Here is a 27628-nt window from a genome sequence, read left to right as displayed (position 1 = left end):
TTATCCACTCAGTTATGAAGGACATCTTGGTTACTTCTAAGTGTAGTGGTTATAAGTAAACTTGCTATAAATACTAATGTGCAGGTTTTTGTGTGGACATAAATTTTCAGTGTATTTGGTTAAATACCAGGGAGCATGATCATGAGATCAGATTGCATAGTAAAAATATGTTTGGTTTTGTAAGAAACTGCCAAATTATCTTCCAATTAACTGTCGTTGTTGTTCACTTGCTCGGTCATGTCTGACTCTTTGTGACCTCATGGACTGCAGCCTTTCAGGCTTCCCTGTCCTTCACTTTCTCCTGGAGTTTGAACAAACTCATGTCCATTGAGTTGCTGATCCCATCCAGTCATCTCATTCTCCTTTGCCCCCTTTTCTTCCTGTCCTCAGTCTGTCAAAAATCAGGGTCTTTTCCAGTGAGCTGGGTTTGCTTGTACATCTGGAAGTTCTCAGTTCATATACTGTTGAAAACTAGTTTGAAGGTTTTCAGCACTAATTACCTTGCTTGCATGTAAAATGAGGGCAGTTGTGCAGTAGTTTGAACATTGTTTGGCATTGCCCTTTTTTGGGATTGGAATGAAAGCTGTACCATTTAATATTTCTGCCAGCAATGAGTTAGATTTCCTATGCTCCACATCCTCCCCAGCATTTGTTATTGTCATTGTTTGGATTTTCACCATTCTGATACGAGTGTAGTATATCTCCTTATTGCTTTTATTTCCATTTCCTTAATGATATATGGGGAGAAATATCAATAATCTCAGATATGCAGATGACACCACCCTTATGGCAGAAAGCGAAGAGGAAGAGCCTCTTGATGAAAGTGAAAGAGGAGAGTGAAAAAGTTGGCTTAAAACTCAACGTTCAGAAAACTAAGATCATGGCACCTGGTCCCATCATTTCCTGGTAGATAGATGGGGAAACAGGAAACAGTGATGGACTTTACTTTTGGGGTCTTCAAAATCACTGCAGATGGTGACCACAGCCATGAAATTAAAAGACTCTTGCTTCTTGGAAGAAAAGTTATGACCAACCTAGAAAACATATTAAAAAGCAGAGACATTACTTTTCCCACAAAGGTCCATCTAGTCAAAGCTATGGTTTTTTCCAGTAGTCATGTATGGATGTGAGAGTTGGACTATAAAGAAAACTGAGCACTGAAGAATCAATGCTTTTCAACTGTAGTGTTGGAGAAGACATCTAGAGAGTCCCTTGGACTGCAAGGAGATCCAACCAGTCCATTCTAGAGGAAATCATTCCTGAATATTCATTGGAAGGACTGATGCTGAAGCTGAAACCTCAATACTTTCACCACCTGATGCAAAGAACTGACTCATTGGAAAAGACCCTGATGCTGGGAAAGATTGAGGGTGGGAGGAAAAGGGGACGACAGAGGATGAGATGGTTGGATGGCATCACCAACTCAATGGACATGAGTTTGAGTAAACTCCAGGAGTTGTTGATGGACAGGGAAGCCTGGCGTGCTGCAGTCTGTGGGGTCACAAAGAGTTGGACACAACTGAGCAACTGAACTGAACTGAACTGAATGATATATGGTATTGAATATCTTTTCAGAGGTTTATTTGCCGTCTATATATCTTCCTGGTTGAGGTGTTCATTTTATGTTTTACCAGTGTTTTTATCTGGATTGTTGTTTTCTTATTGCTGACTTTTAGGAGTTTTTCTATATTTTGAATAATAGCTGCTTATCTGGTATGTGTTTTACATATGTTTCCTCCCAGTTTGTGACTTGTCTGCTCATTCTATTAGTGTCATCTTTCTCAGAGCAGAAATTTTTGATTTTAATAATGTCTAATATATCAATTTTTTTTCAAGGATTGTGCCTTTGGTGTTACATCTGTAAAGTCATTTCTTCACCCAAGGTAATCTAGGTTTTCTTCTGTGTTTCATCTAAGAATTTTCTTAGTTTTATTTTTTACATTTAGGTTCATGATCCATTTCGAGTTTTTTTTAAAGGGCATAAAGTCTGTGTTTAGATTCATTTTTTTGCTTATGATGTTCAGCATCATTGGTCAAAAAGACTATTTTGATCCATTGTGTTGCCTTTGCTCCTTTGTTAAAGATTAGTCACTGTGTTTATGTGGATCTGTTTCTAAGCTTTTTATTCTGTTCTGTTAATCTATTTGTCTATTCTTTCTCAATACCACACTGTGTTGATTACTGTAGTTGTATACTGTAAAATATATATTCTTTGGTATGTGAATTATATCTTAATAAACATGATTTGAAAAAACATCAGAAAGAATAGTTAACAAGTAAATGGATAAACAGTTTTCTTTAAACTGAAACTTAATTGCAAACCTGGATTAATAACAGTTTTAAGATTCACACAATCAAGAGTTTTGTTTTAAGACACCCAGGTGTGACAGATATGTGAGACTAAAACAAGTGTAGTTCAAGTATAAAGAGAGAACAGTTCAAGAAGAGATTTGTAATCATTGTATAATAAAAGGTTAATCACAGTTTATTATCTCACATATAGTAAATGTGTATCAGTTCATAGTGTACTCTGATTAATTGTAGCAATCTGCCTAAAGTACTGTTTTTAAATTCTGAAAAACATCTGGGAGTGTGAAAAAAGGCTTTTGGGTAAATCAGTAATGTTTGCCATCATCAAGGAAGTGAGAATTTATAGTGTTCAAAATGAAATTAATAGTTGAACTAATAAAATTGAGATTTAACAAATTCATCCTATGCACAAAATGTTTCATTCAACGATAATATTTCACAGCTAATCTATAAAGAAAGCACTTTTGCTCTTCAGTTTTATAGATGAAGAAACAGTGGCATAGGAAATTAAGTGTCTTGCTTAAAGTTACTTTCTGGAATGCTAGAATATTCCTAGTTCCTGTTTTTATATTCCTAATCACTATCCAGTAGTAGCTGTTATTGTCCAGTGATTCAAAATCAACAGAATGGTAGAGTCAAAGCATTTTTTCAATAGAATTGGACTAGTATGATCTGTGTGATCAGTATGGTCCAAGTTAAACATATATTTGACAGATTTCAGGTTAAGAAGTTTAGATCCTCAAATTAAGATAGGGTAGTTGGAGGGGAAAAAAAAAAAGAGCCATCATGTTCCTTAGAAGATTACAGAAACGGTGAACCTGAGTAAAGGGAAGTAATATAATTATCAAAAGACTGAAAGAAATTGAAAGCATTAGTTATTCAGTCATGTGCAACTCTTTGCTACCTCATAAACTGAAGCCTACCATGCTTTTCAGTTCATGGAATTCTCCAGGCTAGAGTATTGGAGTGGGTTGCTGTTTCCTTCTCCAGTGGATCTTACCTTCAAACCCAGGTCTCCTGCATGACAGGCAGATTCTTGACCATCTGAGCCACCAGCAAAGCCCATATATAGAAAGTTCGCTGATCCAAAATTTGTAGAGAGTTGATTGTGTTTTTCACTGTTTATGGCTAGGTGTGGAATTGGTTTGAATATTTTGTTCTATCTAAAATTACCACAGAAGTAGAACTATATAAAACTATACAAAAGGCAAACTTAAAAAGGAAAGAAATCTTAAAGCTGCAACTGACTTCTTTGAAATAATGAAACTCATCACAAAAGGCCATTTTATGATCTATCTGTAATAAATGTTGAGAATACAGTCTATAGGGATATGATGTAGATAAGCCATTGGCTAGGGTTGGGGAGATGGTGGAGGCTGGGGGATAGAAAGTGGCTCTAATAGTTATAGCATTTATTTTTGGCATAATAAAAAATGTTCTAAACATGGTGATGGAGGCACAACTCTGCATGTGCCATTGTGTTATACACTTTAATGTTTTAATGGTTAATTAGTATGATATGTTAACTATATCTTAATAAAGATCTTTTAAAAAGTCACTGTGAACATTTTTAAAACACATGAATGTCAACAATGGTGATGTTTATCTGAGATGTTGCTGTCATTAACAGGAGGAATTGAAACAGTTATTTGTAACCAGCCTTACTAGTTTATGACAAAGTAACAATATTTTATTTATTTTACTTATTAGTATGTAAGGTGCTTGTAAATATGTTTTTTTTTTACTGCTATCATGTTTAAAGAATTTGGGGGGTAGATTATAAGGTTTTGTATTTAACTCATAATGCATTACAATTTCTTCCATGTAGAATATACAGATACAGTTTCTTGGATAGCATTTCCACATAGAATGTCTAGTTTCAAGAAATATATTCATGGTATTAAGTGGAGAGATGATTTCTCTGTATCTATCTTTCTATCCTGTTGTAATCAGTTTTCAGTATACCTCTGTTTCATTTGAGATTTACGATTTTTGGTAACATTCATTATTATGGCGATCGTGAATCATACATAAGCTGTCTATGTGTGAATGTGTAATAGGATAGATAGGGTAGGGGAAGCCCTCAGACACTTTTGTATTGTTACCAAGAAAACTGATGGCCACTGTAATTTCAGTGACATTTATATGCCTAACAAATCAGGAAAAATTCAGTGCATGACAGAAGTCAGTGTCACTGCTTTTTCCTTTACATTTACTTTCTCTTTCCCTCTCCCTCCTATTCTTTGCTACACCTGAACTCAAAACTGCCTCAAAGCTTGTTTACCGTGAAAGCCATCCACTTGTGCTGAGATATCAGACACTTTTGTTGAAAAGAGCAGCTGCTTCAGACCCATTTTTGACCATTCAGATCATAGGTACACTGATTTTAAATAGTCTCAGACCGTTTGTTTCTTCAAAGATAGCTCATAAATCTATAATCCATTTAGAAGGACCAGACAGGCTCTGTTGACTGCAAATGGTACTACTGGCTTCTGTGTTCCTATTAAAGGTTCATGTGACAGTAAAACTGTCTATTGAGACAATTGAAAATAAATGGATTATAATGTGGTCTAGTTGTTTTGTTCTTTAATAGAAAATTTCATATAAAGTACAAATATAAGGATAATTTCCTTTTAGCAAATAGTTATTATTCATATGATAAACTATAGCTAAAGAAATTATGTCACCCTTTGTTGAATAATTCAGTTTCTGGACATTATAGCTGTACCTCAAAATTCCCTAGTATTATTAAATAAAAAGTATTAGTTAGTTCAGTCGCTCAGTCATGTCCGACTCTTTGCGACCCCATGAGTCACAGCACGCCAGGCCTCCCTGTCCATCACCGTCTCCCGGAGTTCACTCAGATTTACGTCCATCGAGTCAGTGATGCCATCCAGCCATCTCATCCTCTGTCGTCCCTTTCTCCTCCTGCCCCCAATGAGTCAACTCTTCTCATGAGGTGGCCAAAGTACTGGAGTTTCAGCTTTAGCATCATTCCTTCCAAAGAAATCCCAGGGTTGATCTCCTTCAGAATGGACTGGTTGGATCTCCTTGCAGTCCAAGGGACTCTCAAGAGTCTTCTCCAACACCACAGTTCAAAAGCATCAATTCTTCAGCACTCAGCCTTCTTCACAGTCCAACTCTCACATCCATACATGACTACTGGAAAAACCATAGCCTTAACTAGAGGGACCTTAGTTGGCAAAGTAATGTCTCTGCTTTTGAATATGCTGTCTAGGTTGGTTATAACTTTTCTTCCAAGGAGTAAGTGTCTTTTAATTTCATGGCTGCAGTCACCATCTGCAGTGATTTTGAAGCCCCCAAAAATAAAGTCTGACACTGTTTCCCCATCTATTTCATGAAGTGATGGGACCAGATGCCATCATCTTAGCTTTCTGAATGTTGATTTTTAACCCAACTTTTTCACTCTCCTCTTTCACTTTCATCAGGAGGCTTTTTAGCTCCTTTTCACTTTCTGACATAAGGGTGGTGTCATCTGCATAACTGAGGTTATTGATATTTCTCCCAGCAATCTTGATTCCAGCTTGTGTTTCTTCCAGTCCAGCGTTTCTCATGATGTACTCTGCATATAAGTTAAATAAGCAAGGTGACAATATACAGCCTTGACGTACTCCTTTTTCCTCTTTGGAACCAGTCTGTTGTTCCATGTCCATTTCTAACTGTTGCTTCCTGACCTGCATACAGATTTCTCAAGAGGCAGTATAAAAAGGTGTAATTTTCCTCAATTTCTGAGTATTATTAGTAATCGTGTAAACAGAAACAAACAATATGAGTTCAAAATATTTTTTCTTATTTTTAGAATAAAATCTTAAGTGACATTGTATAGCAAAAATGATGTTTTAAATTAAAGAATTTAAATGTGATCTTATTAAGGAAGTGTTAGCTTGTGTTTGAGTATGAAAGCTGTGAACTTCAGAAAGAATAGTATGTATAAGCATATTTAATCTAGTTCACCAAATCTGATTTTCCTCCTGTATTTCCTGTCTCAATACATGGCATCGCTATCTAGCCCCTCAAGCCCAAATGCGAGCATTCATCCTTTATTACTTTTCCCCCTCTCCTCTATGATCTGATTTAATGTCGAGCCATATTGGCCTTGCTTTTAAAACATATCCTAAATCTTTCCTCTTCTGTGCAACTTCATTGCTTTCACTCTAGCACTGCTGCTGCTGCTGCTGCTAAGTCGCTTCAGTCGTGTCCGACTCTGTGCGACCCCATAGACGGCAGCCCACCAGGCTCCCCCGTCCATGGGATTTTCCAGGCAAGAGTACTGGAATGGGGTGCCATTGCCTTCTCCGTCACTCTAGCACTACCTGCCATCAAATCTTATTTGGGCCACTACAGGAGCCTTGTAAACAAGTTTCCTTCCTTTACCTGCTTGTGGTCCACATTCAGATCCATTTTCTTCATGGTAAAATCACATATCATCTCACTCACCTACTTAATGGCTCTGAATCTCAGAATAATATCCAAGCATTCCATCCAGTTATTCTATGACCTGTATTGTCCCATTTAATCTGACTCCTGTCTTACTTCTCTGACACATCGCGCACCACCCTCCTTTTGCTCACTGTGTTCTAGCAAAAGTGGCTTTCTTTCTGTATCCCCAACAGACCATGTGTGTGTTCCTGCTTGGTTTCCTTACAATAGCTTCTCATTTCTCCTACCATATGCTTTTCCCCAAAATTCTGCCACTATGTATCCTTTATTATCTTTCACATTTGAGATGAAATTGTATTTATTTTAAAAAATACCTAATATAATTACTAGACTTGCTGTCGTTTTAACCTGATTGATTTCCACCAGAGAACTTATTCCCTGATATTTTCTTGTTTACGATTTTGTTATGTATTTCTCCCACTAGGAGTTCAATGAGACTGTACCTTTCATAGTACTTCTTCTCCTTGTGTTTAAGTGTCTTACACAAAGCAAATGTTCAATGTTAAGTTTATAGTTTTTATACATATTGTATTTGTTATTTGATTGCTTTGTTTAGCAAGTAAAAACATTTTTTATTAAAGAAAGGTTGAAAATATACATAGAAAACAAATAATTCTCAAACCATTAAAAATGAAAATAAAATTTAGAGGAAAATCTAAGAAAATAAGACCTGGAAGGAGTTTAAATAAGAAATTTCATACTTGTGTTTTCTGAATTTCAGTTGAATTTTCAAGCTCCTAAAATATGAGTGGATGGATGGAGGAATGGATAGATAGATGAATTAATAGATAGATAAATCAAAATGATTTCAGGAAGCTTGAAGCTATTAAATTCTTCATTGAGACCATATGTAATTTTAAGTAGCTGCCATTGCGAGAAATTGGTGTCTATTATATTAATAAAACACTGAAATTGAGAGTTGAGATCTGAGGCTGGATAAATGTTCACAGAAGCTTGGACTTACTAGGTCAATTATCCAAAAAGAAATTAAAATAAAAAAATCATTAACATATCAGAATGAATTATAATCAAAATGAAATAGAAATTAATAATTTAGGAATGAGAAAAAGAGAAAAATAACTTCTAATATGACCACAAGCAACAATTAAAATCTTAAATAGCTCCATTGTAGTGGAGTGTATTTAGTCTCTGAAGGTTTTTTAAGGTTTCTGACATTTCATTTCTGTTTATTGATTTATACTTTGAAGCTTGTATCATTGGAACTTATAAAATTAGATCCTTTAGAGATTATTCTAAGAATTACTTAAAGGGACTTATTTAAATAACACTTAAGGTCAACTGTTCTGGCTTCTCTAATTGCTGTACAGGAACTTGGCACTATCTTTTGGTCTCTACATGTTTAAAGTGAAGAAAGACATAAAAGAAAGGGTGAAAGCAGGGAGTGAGGAAATATATCTCTCATTGTTTGTATTGCAGACACTTGTTAAATTCAAGGTGGAGAGGTGCATTTGTGGATTAGGCCTAACTCTATATTTTTATTAAAAATTATTTTTGGTATGGTAAGAACTCTTAACATGAGATATTTCCTCTTAACAAATTTTAAGTGTACAATACAGTATTGTTGACTACTAATACAATATAGAAAAGTCTCCCCTTCCCCCAGAACATTTTTCAATATGTCTGCTGGCCATTTTGTATATCTTCTTTGAATAAATGTCTTTTCATGTCTTCAGTACATTTTTAAAATTGGAATATCATTTTTTATTATTGTGTTGTAGGAGTTCTTGATTTGTTATAATTTGCAAATATTTTCTCCCATTCCATAGGTTGTCTCTTTATTCTATTGATTGTTTGCTTTGTTGTGCAGAATCTTTTTAGTTTGTTGTAATCTCTATTTTTTTTTTTTTTGCTTTCGTCGCCTGTGCTTTTAATGCCATGTCCATTAAATCTTTGTCAAGACTGATGTCATGACATTTTCTCCTATGTTTTCCTCTAGAAGTGTTTCAGAATTAAGTCTTTAATCCATCTTGAGTGATTTATTTTTATATTATATGAGATAACTTTTCAATTTCATTCTTTTGCATGTAGAGATCCAATTTTCCCACACAATTTATTTAAGAGACTATCCTTTCTCCATTGTATATACTTGACACTCTTGTCAAAGATCAGTTGACTGTATATGCGTGGATTTATTTCTGGCCTCTATTCTATTCTCCTTTGGTCGATATATCTGTTTTTATGCTATTACATTAGTGTTTTAATTAACTACTGTAGCTTTGTAATATATTTTAAAATCAGGAAATGTGATCCTTCTAGCTGTGTTCCTAAGATTGGTTTGGCAATTTATGGTCTTCTGTGTTTTCATTTCAAGTGTAGAGCTGTTCTTTTTCTGTTTCTGTAAACAATGCCTTTAGAATTTCGCTAGGGATTGCACTGAATATGTAGATCACCTTGTGCAGTATGGACATTTTACTAATACTCTGCTGGTCCTTGAACATGAGGCATCTTTGTGTCTTCATTTTATTTTATCAGTGTCTCCGTGTTTTCAGTTTAGAGCTCTCCCTTAACTGCTTGATTAAATGTATTTCTTAGTATTTCATTGTTCAGTAAATGTGACTGTTTTATTAATTTCTTTTTCACATAATTTATCATTAGAATATGGAAATGAAACTGATATTTGTATGTTGATTTTATAACTTGCAACTTTACTGGATATATCAGTTTTAATCATTTGTGTGTGTTGGGGGAAGTCTATAGTTTTTTTCTGGATATAAGATCATGTCTTGTTGCAAACAGGGAAAATTTTACTTCTTTCTTTCTGATTTTAGGTGCCTTTTATTTCTTTTTCTCCTCTAACTACTCAAAGAACTTCCAATATTGTTTTGAACATCCTTGCTTTTTCCTGATATTATAGGTAAAGTTGTGTGAATTCATTACCCGTAAACCTGCTTACAGGAAAAAGGCTAAAGGGAGTTCTTTAACTTGAAAGAAAAGAATACTAAAGAGCAAATGATAAACTATCTATTTTTAAAACAAATAGTAAGACGTTCTAAGACACTAAGCCAGAGACCTATTTTATGCCCTCTATTATCTACCAAAACAGTATTAAGCATTTCATCATTGTGTCTGTATGTACACTCTGTTTACCCTCTCCTTAAGAAACAGCAAAAAGAAGGAAAAAAACAATGAAACAGAAAAGTTTCTGAGTATATTTGTACCATAAGTGTTTTTTGCTAATTTATTTTTTTTTTCCCCTGGAGTGTTTGTGTTAGATATAAAAGACTTCTTTGAAATGGAGTTTCTCATTCTAAGTGTGGAGGTCTTCAGGCCATTTTACAACATATTTTCAAACAGAAATCATTGGCAAGGATGACATCCAAACATGACTCCATTATTTTACTCAAAGATTGTTTAGTGAACAAATTACATTTTTTAGTAGCAACGTTAAAAAGAAAGAAAGAAAATCAGCCTAACGTGAATTTTGCTTGGGTTTCAGAATTTCATGTTATTTGCTTAACAGTTTCAATTTGTTAAACATCTCTTTTTGTATTCAGGAAGTAGAAATAATCATTAATTTCTTGGTAAATGTTAAAGAGCTTCTCAATCTCAGTCTCGGTTCAGTCACTCAGTTGTGTCTGACTCTTTGTGACCCCATGGACTGCAGCATGCCGTGCCTCCCTGTCTATCACCAACTCCCAGAGCTTACTCAAACTCATGTCCATTGAGTCGGTGATGCCATCCAACCATCTCATCCTCTGTCATCCCCTTCTCCTCTCGCCTTCAATCTTTCCCAGCATCAGGGTCTTTTCCAATGAGTCAGTTCTTCGCATCAGGTGGCCAAAGTATTGAAGTTTCAGCTTCAGCATCAGTCCTTCCAGTGAATATTCAGGACTGATTTCCTTTAGGATGGACTGGTTGGATCTCCTCGCATTTAGAAATTCAGCCTAAGGTTTCTAAGAACACCTGTGTATGTACCCAATTATGATTCTAATAGCCTGCTCTTGCCTTTCAGATTAAATGCGCAACTGGAAGCTATGTTAATACCTTATTTACTTCCATCTTATGGCAGCTCTTTAAATCAGTGACCAAGTAATTGTCATTTCTAAGCCTGCAATTCAAGTAGTCAATTCTATGTGTGTGTTTTTTTCCTGTAAATTTTAAAAAAAATGCTATGCAAAGGGAGAGTGTTAAATAGGATTATATAAATTATTTTCTTAAGAGATTCAATAGTTTAGGTAAAGAATTAATTTCATAATAGTGTCAAGCAATGTTTGGGAAATATGCATCAGTCCATCTGTCGGCATTTTCCTATGGTAAGCTTGGATCAGAGGTGCAGTATCAAAACTACCTCATGTCACATTTTTCCTTTTCTATTTGAACAGTGTTTTGTTTGCAATATTTTTATGTCAATGCCCTTCATATTCAAAGGTGATGCTCCTTATTGTATTGCTTACCTTGTATATATAGATAGGTGACCTTCGGGACTTTTCATTTGGATTGCATTTATTGTCAATTCCCAGTTCACAAAAAGGAATGTCATTTTGAGGCCTATTGTTATTGAAAAGTTTTTGCCGGATATCAAGTCACTCCAAGTCATACAGAAGCTGCTTACATATCAGATCAACAAGCTACCTCAAAGATTTGAACTTGTATAATGAAGGAGACTTTGTGATTATTATTTTTGTTTTATAATATAAAAGAAGCAGAAAACAATGTCACCAATACAAAACTGTTATACATGTAGACCTTATACTTGCTTGTATAGAAAGTTCACTTTGCAACCTCCTAGATTATTAAAGTCACTGTTTTGATCCCTAATGCTGTCAACTAGATCTGATAAAGACCCTTGATACCATTGTCAGGAAACACATAGTTGAAGCAAAAAGACTGTTAATTGGGAAAAGATGCCAGTAGAAGGGAAAGTGGAATGAAAGTATAAGTTAACAGGATGAGGAAAGTAAATATCAAATAAATCAAATTGTCCATCCATCTACTAGACTTAAATCTTATAGTGGAACTCTTTGATTTCTTTAGGAAACACAGACTGCCTTTGAGAAAAATTAATATATTTAAAGTTCATTTCACACATATATTTTTTTAATTCCAGTTTTGTATATGAATACCTATATTCAATAAATAGCTGAGTTTTTAAAATCATATACCAAAAATGTAAAATATGATTTTAACTATAGAAGATATAAAGAGATACAAGACATAGTCCTCATCCTTTAAAATCTAAAACTTATAGAATGAGTTAAAATGGATAGTTATTGCACAAGCAGAATTCTCTATGAACCATATGAGTGGATTTTGTCCCAGTTTTATAGGATAGTGCTTCCAGTTATGGCACCAATTAATAATAATAATATTTATGTTTGTTGTATTAAAATGAGAGAATTTGTAATTAGTAGAAAATGTATTGTTTATATTATAAATTACAGTCATAAAAATAGAATATAAATGATTAGATATCAAATTTTAAATTTATATAAAACTTATAAGTAGTCTTCAGAACCATCTCATTGATGGACTTGAGCCTGAATCCCATGAACATAAAACATTTACATCAGATGTAGTGATTTTTAAAATGTCCACAGACCCACTGATACTCTTCCCTTCAAAAAGTAGACTGTAATTCTCCTCCCTTTGTGGAGTAGACTTAGTAAATTAATTATAATGAACAGAATATGACAAAAGAGATGATATGTGACTCACTGTGTCCTGCTCTGGGCTCTCTCTGTTAGATCACTTGATCTGGGCAAAGTCAACTGCCATATCAGGATACATATATTTGGATACATGCTACAACTGTTGCTTAGTCATTCAGTCTTATCCAACTTTTTGTGACCTCATGGACTATAGCCTGCCAGGCTCCTCTATCCATAGGATTTTCCAGGCAAGAATACTGGAGCAGGTTGACATTTCCTCCTCCAGGGGATCGTCCCAACCCAGGGACTGAACCAACATCTCCTCTGTCTCCTATATTGCAAGCAGATTATTTACCCTTGAGCCACTGGGAAAGCCCACACATAAGTATACCAAGTAATTATTTTGAAAGGCTCACAGACAAGGAACTGAGGCTTTCAGCAAACAGCCAGTAAGAAACTCAGACCTTTGTCAATAGCCATGTTAATGAGCAAGCTTGGAATGGAATCCTCCAACTCCAGTACAGCCTTTGATTGTCTGCAACCCTAGCTGACATCTTGATTATAATATTGTTGGGAAACTGAGCCACAACCACCCTGGTAGGCTACTCTAACATTCTTAACCCAAAGAAACTGTGAAAAAATAAATCTTTATTGTTTTAAAGCATTTGTGGGTTAGAGTAATCAGCTAAGTAACAGTAAGCATCTAATATACCAATTTTTAATGATAATCATTTTTAAGTCTTCATAGTCTCCAACAGGAAGTAATTTAGGCTGAATAACTGATAAAAATATAAAGTTTTTCTATAATAATTTAGACATTTCCAATAGTTGAAATATTCTGTGCAAGAACTTATTTTCCTATTTCTCTAATTGACAGATATAACCTTGATTGTGTATGTATGTATGAAAATGTGAATGGACTTCAAATATAGTTGAATGTGTATATCATCTTATATTTCAAAATTATGATGAAATTCTAATTTACAGAAGAAAAGCCATTTTGCTTCTAGGAAGTATATCATTAAATATGTATATCAACCAAGAATGGATTGAAGTATCTGATTTATCTGTACAGTCACCCCTCTATATCTGAGGGTTCCACATCCACAAATTTAACCAACTGGATCAAATATATACAGGGAAAAAAAATCCAAAAAGTTACAAAATACGAAGTTTGAATTTGCTAGTCACAAACAACTATTTTCATAGCATTCACATTGTGTTAGGTATCTTAAGTAATCTATATATGATGTATTATATACAAATACTATACCATCTTATATAAGGGACATGAGCATCTGTGAATTTTGGTAACCAGTGGGGTGGGGGGTTGTCCTGGAACCAACCCCTTGTGGATACCAAGGGATGATTAGACTGGATTTGGAAGGCCCTACCCCAAATCAGCCACACCTTACACTATGTGCCATGTTAAGAACCTATTTCATGAGTCTCTTTTCAATAGTAAACAGCACCATACACAGTAACTCACTGCTCAAGCACATTTTCAAGTGACAGAAAGCCTCCTCAACCACCTTCTATTGCCGTGACTGTAGAATAGTGTCAGACAACGCATGAACTCAAAAGACTCTATATAAAATTTATGACAAAAGGGAGCATAATGGCTGTAGAAACTCCAGTCTCTACCAGGGTGACCAGTGGACCATATCTAGTGAGACCTCTCATTCTGGTTTGTACATGCCAGCCATCTTGCTGTGTGCTCAGTGTGGCCCTTTTTGAGCATGTGTGCAAGGAGAAGTGGTGAAAGCAAGCTCTCTGGTGTCTCTTTAAGGACAGTAATCCTGTTAGAGTGGGCTTTCCGCCCATTTTATTTGTTATCTGCTCTGTTTTGTATGTGTGTGTTAGTAGCTCAGTGGTGTCCAACTCTTTGCGACCCCATGGACTGTAGCCCACCAGGCTCCTCTGTCCATGGGATTCTCCAGGCAAGAATACTGGAGTGGGTTGCCATTTCCTTCTCCAGGGGATCTTCCTGACCTAGGGATTGAACCCAAGTCTCCTACATTGCAAGCAGACGCTTTAACCTCTGAGCCACCAGGGAAGCCCATTTTTTGTATTGGCCCCTAGTTTTTGTTTCTGTTTTCTTTTTTCCTATTTTCTTTTTGATTATTCAAATAATTTTTAATACATTTTAATTTATCTGTTGGATTTTTAGTTGAACCTCTTCACATTATATATTTATTTTCTTTAGAGATTATAATATAAATACTAAATTTAGCACAATCTATGTAATATTGTACCACTTCACAGAGACTACAGAAAGAAGGAACCTAAATAGCATATATGGTTGCATGAGTTCTGTATTTTATTTGAACTGCTACCTTTCATGAATCTTTCATAGTATAATTTTTATTAATACTATGTGTTTTGGGCTTCTTTAGTGGCTCAGATGGTAAAGAATCTGCCTTCAGTGCAGGAGACCCAGGTTCAACCCCTGGGTTGAGAAGATCCCCTGGAGAAGGGAATGGCAACCCACTCCAGTATTCTTGCCTGGAGAATCCCACGGACAGAGAAGCCTGGTTGGCTACAGTCCGTAGGGTCGCAAAGAGGAGGACACGACTGAGCAACTAACACTTGGGTTTTATTGTTGGCATTGCAAATATTGTGTTTTAATTCTCTGGATTGTGTTTTAAGAGTGTTAATATTTTTGTTTCAACATGCTCTTAAAATCTACTTGCTTCTGATCTTCTTCCAAAGTCTTTAGGCCTTTTTTTTTTTTTTTTTTTTTTTTTTTTGCCAGATATTAAGTTCTTACTCCAATGTATTGACTACTTCTTTAAGCCTCAGTTTCTTTACCTGATAATGGGAATAAAAATAGTATAGTACTTACCTCATAAGTACTCCAGCTGTGTGGTGCTGGATCAGCTGTGAGGAGATACCCCACTTCCAAGGTCAGGAGCAATGGCTGTGAGGAGGTACCCCATATCCAAGGTCAGGAGCAGTGACTGTGCTTTGCTTGACTGGCTGTGTGGTGACACCCCACGTCCAAGGTCAGAGAAACCCCAGTAAGATGGTAGGCACTGGAGCAGCTATGAGGAGATACCCCACATCCAAGGGCAAAGGAGAAGGGGTGAGATGGTAGAAGGGGCGAATTCACATTTAGAATCAAACCCCTTTCCTACCAGAGACGCTCAAGGGCTCAAACAAATCTTATGTGTACCAGTACCTAGGGACTCCACAGAGACTGAGACAGAACTGTGTTTGAGCATCTCCTGTGGAGGTACAGGCAGTGGTTTTCCGCAAGAGCAGGAGCTTTGGGTGTGGATATGGCATAAGTAAGTCCTCTTGAAGGAGGTTGCCATTAACCCCACCATAGAGCTGCCAGAACTTACACAGGACTGGGAAATAGACTCTTAGAAGGCACAACAGAACCTTGTGCACCTGGACCCAGGAGAAAGGAACAGTGACCCTACAGGAGACTGACCCAAACTTGCCTGTGGGTGTCCGGGAGTCTCTGGCATGGGTTGGTGGTGGCCTACTGCAGGGTTGGGGGCACGGATTGTAGCAGTACATGCATGGGATCTTTTGAGGGAGGTCACCATTATCTTCATCACCTCCACCATAGTTTGGCCCAAGGTAAATAGCAGGGAGGGGAACACAGCTCCACCCATCAACAGAAAATTGGATTAAAGATTTACTGAGCATGGCCCTGCCCATCAGAACAAGACCCAGTATCCCACTCAGTCAGTCTATCCCATCAAGAAGCTTTCATAGGCCTCTTAATCCTAATCCATCAGAGGACAGAGAGGCTGAAACCACAACCACAGAAAACTAATCAATCTAATCACATGGACCACAGCTTTGTCTAACTCAGTGAAACTATGAGCCGTGCCATATAGGGCCACCCAAGACGGACAGGTCATGGTGTAGAGTTCAGACAAAATGTGGTCCACTGGAAAAGGGAATGGCAAACCACTTCAGTATTCCTGGCTTGAGAACCCATAAACAGTAAGAAAAGGCAAAAAGAAAGGACACTGAAAGATGAACTCCCCGTCAGTAGGTGCCCAAAATGCTCCTAGAGGTCAGTGGCGAAATAACTCCAGAAAGAATGAAGAGACAGAGCCAAAGCAAAAACCAAACCCAGCTGTGGATGTGACGGGTGATGGAAGCAAGGTCTGATGCTGTAAAGAGCAATATTGCATAGGAACCTGGAATGATAGGTCGATGAATCAAGGCAAATTGGAAGGGATTGAACAGGATATGGCAAGAGTGAACATAAACATTTTAGAAATCAGCAAACTAAATGGACTGGAATGGGTGAATTTAAATCAGATGACCATTTTATCTATTTCTGTGGGCAAGAATTCCATAGAAGAAATGCAGTAGCCATCATAGTCAACAAAAGAGTCCGAAATGCAGTACTTGGATACAATCTCAAAAACGACAGAATGATCTCTGTTCATTTCCAAGGCAAACCGTTTGATATCACAGTAATCCAACTCTATTCCCCAACCAGTAATGCTGAAGAAGCTGAAGTTGAATGGTTCTGTGAAGACCTACAAGACCTTCTAGAATTAATTAACACCCCAAAAAAGATATCCTTTTCATTATAGTGGACTGGGATGCAAAAGTAGGAAGTCAAGAAACACCTGGAGTAACAGGCAAATTTCACCTTGTAGTACAGAGTGAAGCAGGGCAAAGGCTAATAGAGTTCTGCCAAGAGAATACATTGGTCATAGCAAACACCCTCTTCCAACAACACAAGATAAGACTGTACACATGGACATCACCAGATGGTCAACACCAAAATCAGATTGATAATATTCTTTGCTGCCAAATTTGGGAAAGCTCCATACAGTCAGCAAAAACAAGACCGGGAGCTGACTGTGGCTAAGATTATGAACTGCTTATGGCCAAATTCAGACTTATATTGAAAAAAGTAGGGAAAACCACTAGGCCATTCAGGTATGGCAATAAATCAAATCTTTAACTATTATACAGTGGAAGTGAGAAATAGATTTAAGGGACTAGATCTGACAGAGTGCCTGATGGACTGGGGACAGAGGTTCGTGACACTGTTCAGGAGACAGGGATCTAGATCCTCCCCAAGAAAAAGAAATGAAAAAAAGCAAAATGGTTATCTGAGGAGGCCTTACAAATAGCTGTGAAAGGAAGACAAGCAAAAACCCAAGGAGAAAAGGAAAGATATAAGCATCTGAATGCAGAGTTCCAAAGAATAGCAAGGAGAGATAAGAAAGCCTTCCTCAGTGATCAATGCAAAGAAATAGAGGAAAACAATAGAATGGAAAGACTAGAGATCTCTTCAGGAAAATTAGAAATACCAAATGCAAAGATTGGCTCAATCAAGGACAGAAATGGTATGGACCTAACAGAAGCAGAAGATATTAAGAAACGGGGCAAGAATACACAGAGTAACTGTACAATAAAGATCTTAACAACCCAGATAATCACGATGGTGTGATCACTCACCTAGAGCCAGACATCATGGAATGAGAGGTCAAGTGGGCCTTAAGAAGCATCACTACAAACAAAGCTAGTGGAGATGATGGAATTCCAGCTAAGCTATTTCAAATCCTAAAAGATGTTGGTGTGCTGCACTCAATATGGCAGCACATTTGGAAAACTCAGCAGTGGCCACATGACCTGAAAACGTCAGTTTTCATTCCAATGCCAAAGAAAGGCAATGCCAAAAAATGCTCAAACTACTGCACAATTGCACTCATCTCATATGCTAGTAATGCTCAAAATTCTCCAGCTGAGGCTTCAACAATATGTGAACCATGAACTTCCAGATGTTCAAGCTGGTTTTAGAAAAGGCAGAGAAACCAGAGATCAAATTGCCAACATCTGCTGGATCATCAAAAAAGCAAAGGAATTCCAGAAAAACATCTATTTCTGCTTTATTGACTATGCCAAAGCCTTTGGCTGTTTGGATCACAATAAACAGTGGAAAATTCTGAAAGAGATGGGAATACCAGGCCACCTGACCTGCCTCTTGAGAAATCTGTATGCAAGTCAGGAAGCAACAGTTAGAACTGGACATGGAACAACACAGACTGGTTCCAAATAGGAAAAGGAGTATGTCAAGGCTGTATATTGTACCCTGCTTATTTAAATTCTATGCAGAGTACATCATGAGAAATGCTAGGCTGGAGGAAGCACAAGTTGATATCAAGATTGCTTGGAGAAATATCAATAACCTCATATATGCAGATGACACCACCCTTATGGCAGAAAGTGAAGAAGAACTAAAGAACCTCTTGATGAAAGTGAAAGAGGGGAGTGAAAAGGTTGGCTTAAAGCTCAACATTCAGAAAACAAAGATCATGGCATCCAGTCCCATCACTTCATAGCAAATAGATGGGGAAACAGTGGAAACAGTGTCAGACTTTATATTTTTGGGCTCCAAAATCACTGCAGATGGTGACTGCAGCCATGAAATTAAAAGACGCTTACTCCTTGGAAGAAAAGTTATGACCAACCTAGACAGCATATTAAAAATCCGAGACATTACTTTGCCAACAAAGGTCCATGTAGTCATGGCTATGGTTTCTGCAGTAGTAATATATGGATGTGAGTGTTTGACTATAAAGAAAGCTGAACACTGAAGAATTGATGCTTTTGAACTGTGGTATTGGAGAAGACTCTTGAGAGTCCCTTAGACTGCAAGGAGATCCAACCAGTCCCTTGTAAAGAAAATCAGTCCTGAATAGTCAATCGAAGGACTGATGTTGAAGCTGAAACTTCAGTACTTTGGCCACCTATTGCGAAGAGCTGACTCATTGGAAAAGACCCTTATGCTGGGAAAGATGGAAGGTGAGAGGAGAAGGGGACAACAGAGGATGAGATGGTTGGATAGCATCACCAACTTAATGGACGTGAGTTTGAGTAGTCTCCAGGTGTTGGTGATGGACAGGGAGGCGTGGTGTGCTGCAATCCATGGAGTCACAAAGAGTCAGGCTTGACTGAGCAACTGAACTGAACTTACCTCATATTTGGTAAATGAGATAATTTATTTAAAGGACTCAAAACAGTTTGACATATAGTAATCATTCAGTAAATATTAACTATATTCTTATGATTACTGGTCAGTAATATCTATCTTATGAAGTAATCAATGTAAATGGTAAAAATATTGCATAAGAAAGTAAGCCCAGCAGGTGCCACATAGTAAGGGCTCAATAGATGATAGCATTTATGTTACTCAAGATACAATCTTTTTATAGGTGTTGATTCACATGAAGTCTTTCATAATATTGGAAATAGCAGTAGACAAAGATAAGAAGTGTCTAAGTCCTGTTCAGAAGTTGTAACTTTTATATTTGAAGTGTAGGTTTTTTAAGTGAATAATGAGAGATATGGGGAATATTGAAAGGAAAATGAAGAAGTAAGAAGTAAGTGCAAATTTATCATCAGTAGCCTTCAAACAAAACTGGAGAGTGTCCTTGAGCTGGCCTAACTGTCTCTAGAAAAAATGTTTGTTGAAAGTAGTAGACACATATTTATTGAAAGAATGGACCAGACATTCTTTAAAGTGCTTAGTATAAATTGGTAAACAAAATAGGCATGGTTGTAACTCTCTTGAAGCCTCAAGGGTTTCTTAACCTAAGTTTTAACAAAAATATTTATTATATTTCTACTAGGTCCTAGGCATTGTACTAAGATCTTTATTTAACTTAAACAATAAAGATCACACAGTGTTACTCTCCTCCTTCTTGTCTATCATTGGACAGTATCCATGTAGCTAGGGTGACCATATAATTTTCTTTCAAACTAGGTCACTTCTGAAGCTAAACTTTACCAGGATGGTAGGCATAAACTGGGACTATTTATGGCAAACCTGGATGCCTACATATACCAGTTTCCTTTACATATAGTGATTTCTTTAGAGACTTACATGTAGAGTCTGGGAAACATTTTTCCTCCTTAATGTTTGGTTTACCTAGTATGTACTTGATAATTATTGATTTCCCAAGATTCTATCTTAAGCTCTCTTGTCTTCCTTTGATTATGTTCATTAGTTAGTTCAGATGCTCAGTCGTGTCCAATTCTTTGCGACCCCGTAGATCACAGCACGCCAGGCTTCCCTGTCCCTCACCAACTCCCAGAGTTCACTCAAACTCATGTCCATCAAGTCGGTGATGCCATTGAGCCATCTCATCCTCTGTCGTCCCTTTCTCCTCCTGCCCCCAGTGCCTCCCAGCATCGGAGTCTTTTCCAATGAGTCAACTCTTCGCATGAGGTGGCCAAAGTATTGGAGTTTCAGATTATGTTCATAGTTATACCTAAAAAACTCTGTGCTATTGTTACCCAAATATTTATCTCCCTATCTTTCAGCATTTAGATTATGTTCATGTACCTTCTTGCTTACTGGACATTTCTAGCAACTAACTGCTGATAAAAGCTGTGTGTGTTAGTCACTCAGTTGTGCCCGACTCTTTGCGACCCCATGGACTGCAATCCACCAGGTTCCTCTGTCCATGAGATTTTCCAGGCAAGGATACTGGGGTGGGTTGCCATTTCCTTCTGCTGACTTTATATTTTGTAAAACCAAATTTCACATTTCTTTTTTTCACATCTGCATCTTTGATTATAAAATTCTTTTTTCCTGGGAATGCCTTATTTCCTATTCTCTTACCTATACATTTTGCAAGTTCATTATATTTTCCCTCATACCCAAAACGTGAGCTTTATAATAATACAAATATAAAATATTGTCTCTCCTTAAAAGCAAACCCAATTGTTACTTTCTCCAGAACATTTTTGCTGACAACCACCTACCTGACCCAGACATCTTTCTTCAGTGATTATTAGGCTCCTATGTATACTTTTGTTTTAACACATGCCAGAGTCCTTAGAAGTTGCCTCCTTTGTGTATTTGCCTTCCCCACTAGATTACAATTTTTTCTTATACTGTACGATTCTTGAGAGTCAGCATTATTTTCATTTTTTCAAGACCCTGGATCATAGGTACCCACATATTTATTTAACTAAGTCAAATTGAACTTTCTATTTGTAAAACTATAGTCAAAGGACCTGATCTTGTTTTCTCTTTTCTTGTTCTGCCACTCAAAAACTGTACCTGGAAATTACTCCACAAAGCATTCATGTCTTACCTATAGCAGTTAGAAATGCATGTTAGAAATAGTTGGAAAATTATATTGGGTGAGAAAACAAGTATAAAATCATGCAAAGTTTTGTAGGCTATGGCAAGAACTTGAATTTTATCATGAAGGCATACATAAGTCATAGATCTTTAAACCCACAATTTTAAGAGATTACTCTGGCTTGATCACTGTGTGGGATGTGTGTTGAAAAATGCAGAGACTACTTAAGAAGACATTGCAAATAGTCAAAGTAAGAGTTAATAAAAACCTGAAGTAGGGTGATAGCAAGGAAATGGAGCAAAAAAATCAGTTAATTTGAGCTATATTTTTGAGATAAAATCTATAAGACTGATTGATAAAATTGAATAAGCTATTAGGTATTATTTGTTGAGATAAGAAGGGCTATTTTTTAGAGGCAATAGATTACTGGTAGCAAATGAGATCTTTTGAATGTGTTTTGAATGTGCCAAGTTTGAAAAATACATATAAGACTTCCAACTTGAAATGATAAAATTGAGAGTTCTCAGCATAGAAGCTGATATTTAAGGCCATGAGTGATTCATTTCAGCAGAGAAAGTGGAGATGGGAAGAGGACGTAGTATCAAATCTTCAACCACTCCAGAAATTTGATGAAAAGTAAGAGTCTTCAAACAAAACTAAGAAGAAGTTATCAGAAAGCTAGAAGAAAAATCAGGAGAGCTTTAGACAATATTGGGGGGAGAGAGGGGGACAAGATATCTTCATGATACCAGAAGAGTTTTAGAGGATCTAGAAATCAGAAAATATAAAAAAGTGTTTTTCAAAAAGGACAAGTGATCGACTCTTAAATGCCATTGAAAGTCCAAGAAAGATTAGAACAGAAAAAAAGGTGTCCTTTATACTTCCCACCATAGAAGCTTTTGTTAGGGAGAGCTTCAACAAGTGGGTGAGAACAGTAGAGTTAAAATCTATATATAAATGAAAATGGTAAATTGACGAGTTACTAAAAGGTGAATACAACATAGTACAGGGAGACAACTTTCTCAATAGCTTTCATTCTAAAATTGAATAGGAAAAATGAATGGTAACTATAAGGCAATGAGGGTCAAGGAAATGTGGTTCTTGCATTGATGGTGGTAGCGGCAGTTATGGTTGTTTAAACATGGCTGTGAATGATCCAGTAGAAAGGGATGATAAAGGAGAAAGCTTAGATGATCATAGAAGCAAAGCTATAGGGGATCGGGCCAAAGCATGTATGAAGAATTTCAGGATAGAAGAAGATGCATGAATATACAGACAAGTTTATATATTTGGTTATGGAAACATGAGAGCATTTCTATCACGATTTCTATTAATATTTTTCCTATAATGAATGAGATGAATTATACAGTCTTGAAATAAAAGAAGGCTTGCTTGTACTTTCTATGTTAAGTGTCCAGTGGATGTTGAGGGGTGTGAAAAAGTACCTTGCTGTCTTTTCCCTATTCATTGCTAAATTATATGGCTATTTGAACATAATACCATTGATGGAATTAAAGAGATAAAATAAACTTGTTGTTTTCCATATCAAATATAATGAAAAAAGAACAAAACAAAACACACCCTAACATCGTTCTTACTCTTTGTCAGGCATTGTTCTAATAATTATATATACCTTGTTGGGCTTCTTTATCTTAACTCATTTAATCCAGTTAGAACCCTATAAATTGGGAACCCTATAAATTGGGTATTATTATATCCATTCACAGTTATCATACTGAAGTCCAAAGAAGTAAATAACTTGCCTACACCTAGTAAATCCTTGGTGCCTCAGACAGTAAAGTATCTACCTGCAATGCAGGAGACTTGGGTTCAATCCCTGGGTCAGGAAGATCCCACTCCAGTATACTTCCTGGAGAATTCCAAGGACAGAGGAGCCTGGCAGGCTATGGTTCATGGAGTCACAAAGGTTCAGACATGACTGAGCCACTAACACACGCACACAATTTCATAGGCTAGAAGTGAGAGGATTACTACAACTGTTTGGGGGGAGGGGAGGAAATTTCCAGAAATTGGGTCACCACTCACTTTTTGGCCTTTTATGATCAGCCTCAGAACTGTCATGGTGCCTGCAGGAGTGCCATTTAGCTTACTGATGTATTACAGTGAAGGTATAATGAGGCTCAAGTTCTGCTGGAAGTCAAATCTTCAGCCATCTTGGGCCTAGTAGGTTCTAAACAGTTTTTATGTTTCCTCATGAGTTATGCCATTCTTTTAAAGATTGTTCCCTGCCCCTTTCTCTCCTGTGATAGACTTGCAATCGGTGTCCAGAGAGGAAAGGGGGCAGACAGCCTGGTAGAACTGAGCTCATAACCTGTGGAATCTGATCCTATCTCTAGGTAGATAGTGCTAGAATTAAGTTGAATTGTAGGATACCCAGCTGGTGTCAGAGTATTGCTTAGGAGTATGGGAAAACTCCACCACACACAAATCAGAATTGGTAACCAGAACCTTTAGGAACATTGTGTTTTCTAGCCCTGACCTTTAATTCTTGGCCAACTTTCTCGTGTCAAGCTACCCATATAAAATTAAATTTATACATAAGAGTGCCTTTTCTAGGTAGTCATTCTAGACTATATCCTGTTTACTCTAGACTTGAAATTCTGGCTTTCATCCCTATGAGTCTCTAGTGCCTTGCTATGGACTCAACCCTTAATACTTATTTCTGGACACTTTGGCTTTGTATCCTGGTGGATTACCTTTTCTACTTGCTAGCTCTAGAATCTGCTTCCTTTTCTAATGTTAATATTCCTGAGGCCTTTAGTGATAATCCTACCTGTCCACTTCTTTCCTACTGCCTGACTAGCCCACAGGCTCTGCCATTCTTCATGGCTACCTTAATGTCCATGTATTTACTCCACCATAAAATTTGGCATTATGACATATGAAACTCTAAGAGAATCTTCTATTAGAAGATTAAAAGATTAGAAAAGATAGAACCCTCATAGATGAGAGTAAGCAGCGATGCAGTTTTAATAGCAATAATCAATCCATTGTGGAAAACATTTTTTCTGAAGATTAATCAGTATTTTTTTTCACCTGTATTTGCCACCTGAGCCTCACTTCATCCACCGGCTTGTCAGAAAATAAATAATTAACAATAATGTGATTCATTTAGATTGCTATATTGGATGGGTTGGCTATGATAAAAAAAAAAAGCCTAGAAATGTACGTTGATCAAATATAATTGCCTTTTATTTCTGGCTTCCGTAAAAATCCAAGTTGGATAATCCTGGTCACTGAGTACTTTTATGAAAAATCAGGGATTTAGGGAGCCAGAGTCCATCAATCTACCATCTTCTAGCACTTTATCCTCATCTCTATGCAGTGGGTCAGAAGCAGAAAGAAAATATAGAAGAAGCACATTTGTGTCTTAATAGCCTTGGTCCATATATTACCCATATAACTTCTATGCACACTTTCCTGGAGAAGACTTAATCTTATGGCCACACATAAGAATAGAGGAAGCTTAGAGATTTTGTTTCTTTGCGTGTTCAATGAAGAGAAAAATAATTTTTATGGCAGCTATTAGTTCTCACTAGAGTTAAGAAAAATAAGATAAAATGAATTACAAAGTCTTTTACAAATGTGAGATAATAATTGTTGTTTAGTTGCTAAGTCACATCTGACTTTGTGTAATCCCACAGTTGGCAGCCTGCCATATTCCTCTATCTATGGAATTCTCCTGACAAGAATAGTAGAGTGCGTTGCCATTTTCTTCTCCAGGGGGTCTTTCTGACCCAGGGATTCAACTCATATCTCCTGCATTGCAGGTGGATTCTTGTACTACTGAGCTACCAGGGAATCCCAAGATAATAATAACTATATGTAAAAATGATATGTATAATTGCATACTTAGTATAAGATAAAATGCTGCTACTGAGTCAGAGCAAGTTAAATAATTGTGAGAAATAATAAAGGAAATAAAGTAATTGTGTATTTCTTTGTTAAGATGTTCCAATAGTGATTTTTCTCTCCAAAATCATGATTAAATCACAAACTGAAAAGGAATATCAGTTGGGAAAATGTTTCTTAATAAGGTAAATAGTAGGTTCTTGTCAACTTTATTAATGTAGCTTTCAAAAGAATTGGGACAGAAAATAAACTGTGCTTAACACTGTGTAATGGATTATATTTGTCTGCTGTGATATAGGTCAGAAAGAGTCTGAAGATGAAACTGAGGATGAAGAATTGGATGTCAATTTTAGGATATCAGTGTTCAAACTACCCATACATACTTTAGATTCATTGAGATATGCTGCACTATTGAGAGCAAAAGAACAAGATTATTTTCCTATGTATGCCCAGCCATTTTCTCCTGCTCATCAAAAACCAATAGTTAAAATAAAAGACGTGCCGATGGAAAAGAAAATAAGAAGAGAGTTTTTGGCAACACACAGAGCTGGTATGAAACTCCAAGCACTTTGTGATGTTGATAAATATTTCTCAGAACAAAAGAAGCAGGAAAGTAGTAAAAATAAAGTAACAGCTGTAAGCATGGCACAAATAGCCCAAGAACGAAGTAGAATAACTATTAGAGAAAATTTAAATAATAAAATATATGCTACACATAAACTGACTGCAAGAGATGATGAGATAATTCAGGATGGTTTACAACAACTTTATCAGGATAGATCCAGCTACCTTGAGAAAGTTAAAGAGAGAAGAGCTCAGTTCCTGAAAGAAAAAAAACAAAAGGCTAAAGACCGTTTATTAATTCAGAACCTAAATAATGAGCGCACTCTTTTGACCAAAGGAATGACTGCAATTGACAGATTGAAGAATAAGCAGGCTGCCTTGAAAGAGAAAAGTCTGATTGTTCAGCAAAAACTGGCAACTGAAAAGTACCAAAGGGATTTACATAAACAAATGAAGGAAATTAGGTAGGTACAGTTTTTATATAATAGTAGCTTTCAAGTTGTCAGGGAGGAAGAAATTTGCCTCTGCCTTCTAGGTTCTCCTGGCTGGTTTAAGAATTAAATTGATAAAAGACAGAGTAATGGGAGAAAATCAAACAAAAGTTTAATAACATCTATACGTGGGAGAGACCCAGGAAAACTGAGTACCCCCCCCAGTAGCTGAAGCCATCACCATAAATATCATTTTCAGCTAGATATAAAAGGAGGTTTTGGGAACAGAGTACCAATTATGAGAGGTTACCAGGAAAAGCACAGTAAAAAAGGTAAGGTTGACAGATCTCAGTCATTGTCTTCTCCATCAAGTTTCTAGAGGTTTGGTCATCCACCTCTCCCTCAACTTAGAGTTGTAGGAAAGTTCAAAGAGATGGAAAGACACACATAATACTAAATGGTACACTAGAGAGGACCCCAGTAATTTTTTTACCCTTTTTTACCCTTGTGTGTTCTTCACACAGGTTGGTTCATTTGCTTTTTCTGATATAAGAAAGCCATTTTTATCCTCAATTCAGTTCAGTCAGTCAGTCAGTTCAGTACTCAGTGGTGTCTGACTCTTTGCGACCCCATGGATCGCAGCACGCCAGGCCTCCCTGTCCATCACCATCTCCCAGAGTTCACTCAGACTCACGTCCATCGAGTTGGTGATGCCATCCAGCCATCTCATCCTGGGTCGTCCCCTTCTCCTCCTGCCCCCAATCCCTGCCAGCATCAGAGTCTTTTCCAATGAGTCAACTCTTCGCATGAGGTGGCCAAAGTACTGGAGCTTCAGCTTTAGCATCATTCCTTCCAAAGAAATCCCAGGGTTGATCTCCTTCAGAATGGACTGGTTGGATCTCCTTGCAGTCCAAGGGACTCTCAAGAGTCTTTTCCAACACCACAGTTCAAACGCATCAATTCTTCGGCACTCAGCCTTCTTCACTGTCCAACTCTCACATCCATACATGACCACTGGAAAAACCATAGCCTTGACTAGATGGACCATAGTTGGCCAAGTAATGTCTCTGCTTTTAAATATACTATCTAGGTTGGTCATAACTTTTCTTCCAAGGAGTAAGCGTCTTTTAATTTCATGGCTGCAGTCACCATCTTCAGTGATTTTGGAGCCCAAAAAAATAAAGTCTGACACTGTTTCTACTGTTTCCCCATCTATTTCCCATGAAGTGATGGTACCAGATGCCATGATCTTCATTTTCTGAATGTTGAGCTTTAAGCCAACTTTTTCACTCTCCTC

General features: G+C 36.9%; 1 protein-coding gene across 1 annotated transcript in view; it reads left to right on the top strand.

Moving 5' to 3' along the window:
* The window catches only part of LRRIQ3 (leucine rich repeats and IQ motif containing 3), a 204074-nt gene that overhangs the window by 163758 nt on the left and 12688 nt on the right, over positions 1–27628 (top strand). The window contains exon 7 of the mRNA XM_005678463.3: positions 25635–26364. Within this exon, the coding sequence (XP_005678520.2) occupies positions 25635–26364 (730 nt within the window). The remainder of the gene's footprint in view (positions 1–25634; positions 26365–27628) is intronic.

Source organism: Capra hircus, chromosome 3, assembly GCF_001704415.2.
Source record: "Capra hircus breed San Clemente chromosome 3, ASM170441v1, whole genome shotgun sequence".
Lineage (NCBI taxonomy): Eukaryota > Metazoa > Chordata > Mammalia > Artiodactyla > Bovidae > Capra > Capra hircus.
This window is presented reverse-complemented; position numbering and strand designations above follow the sequence as displayed.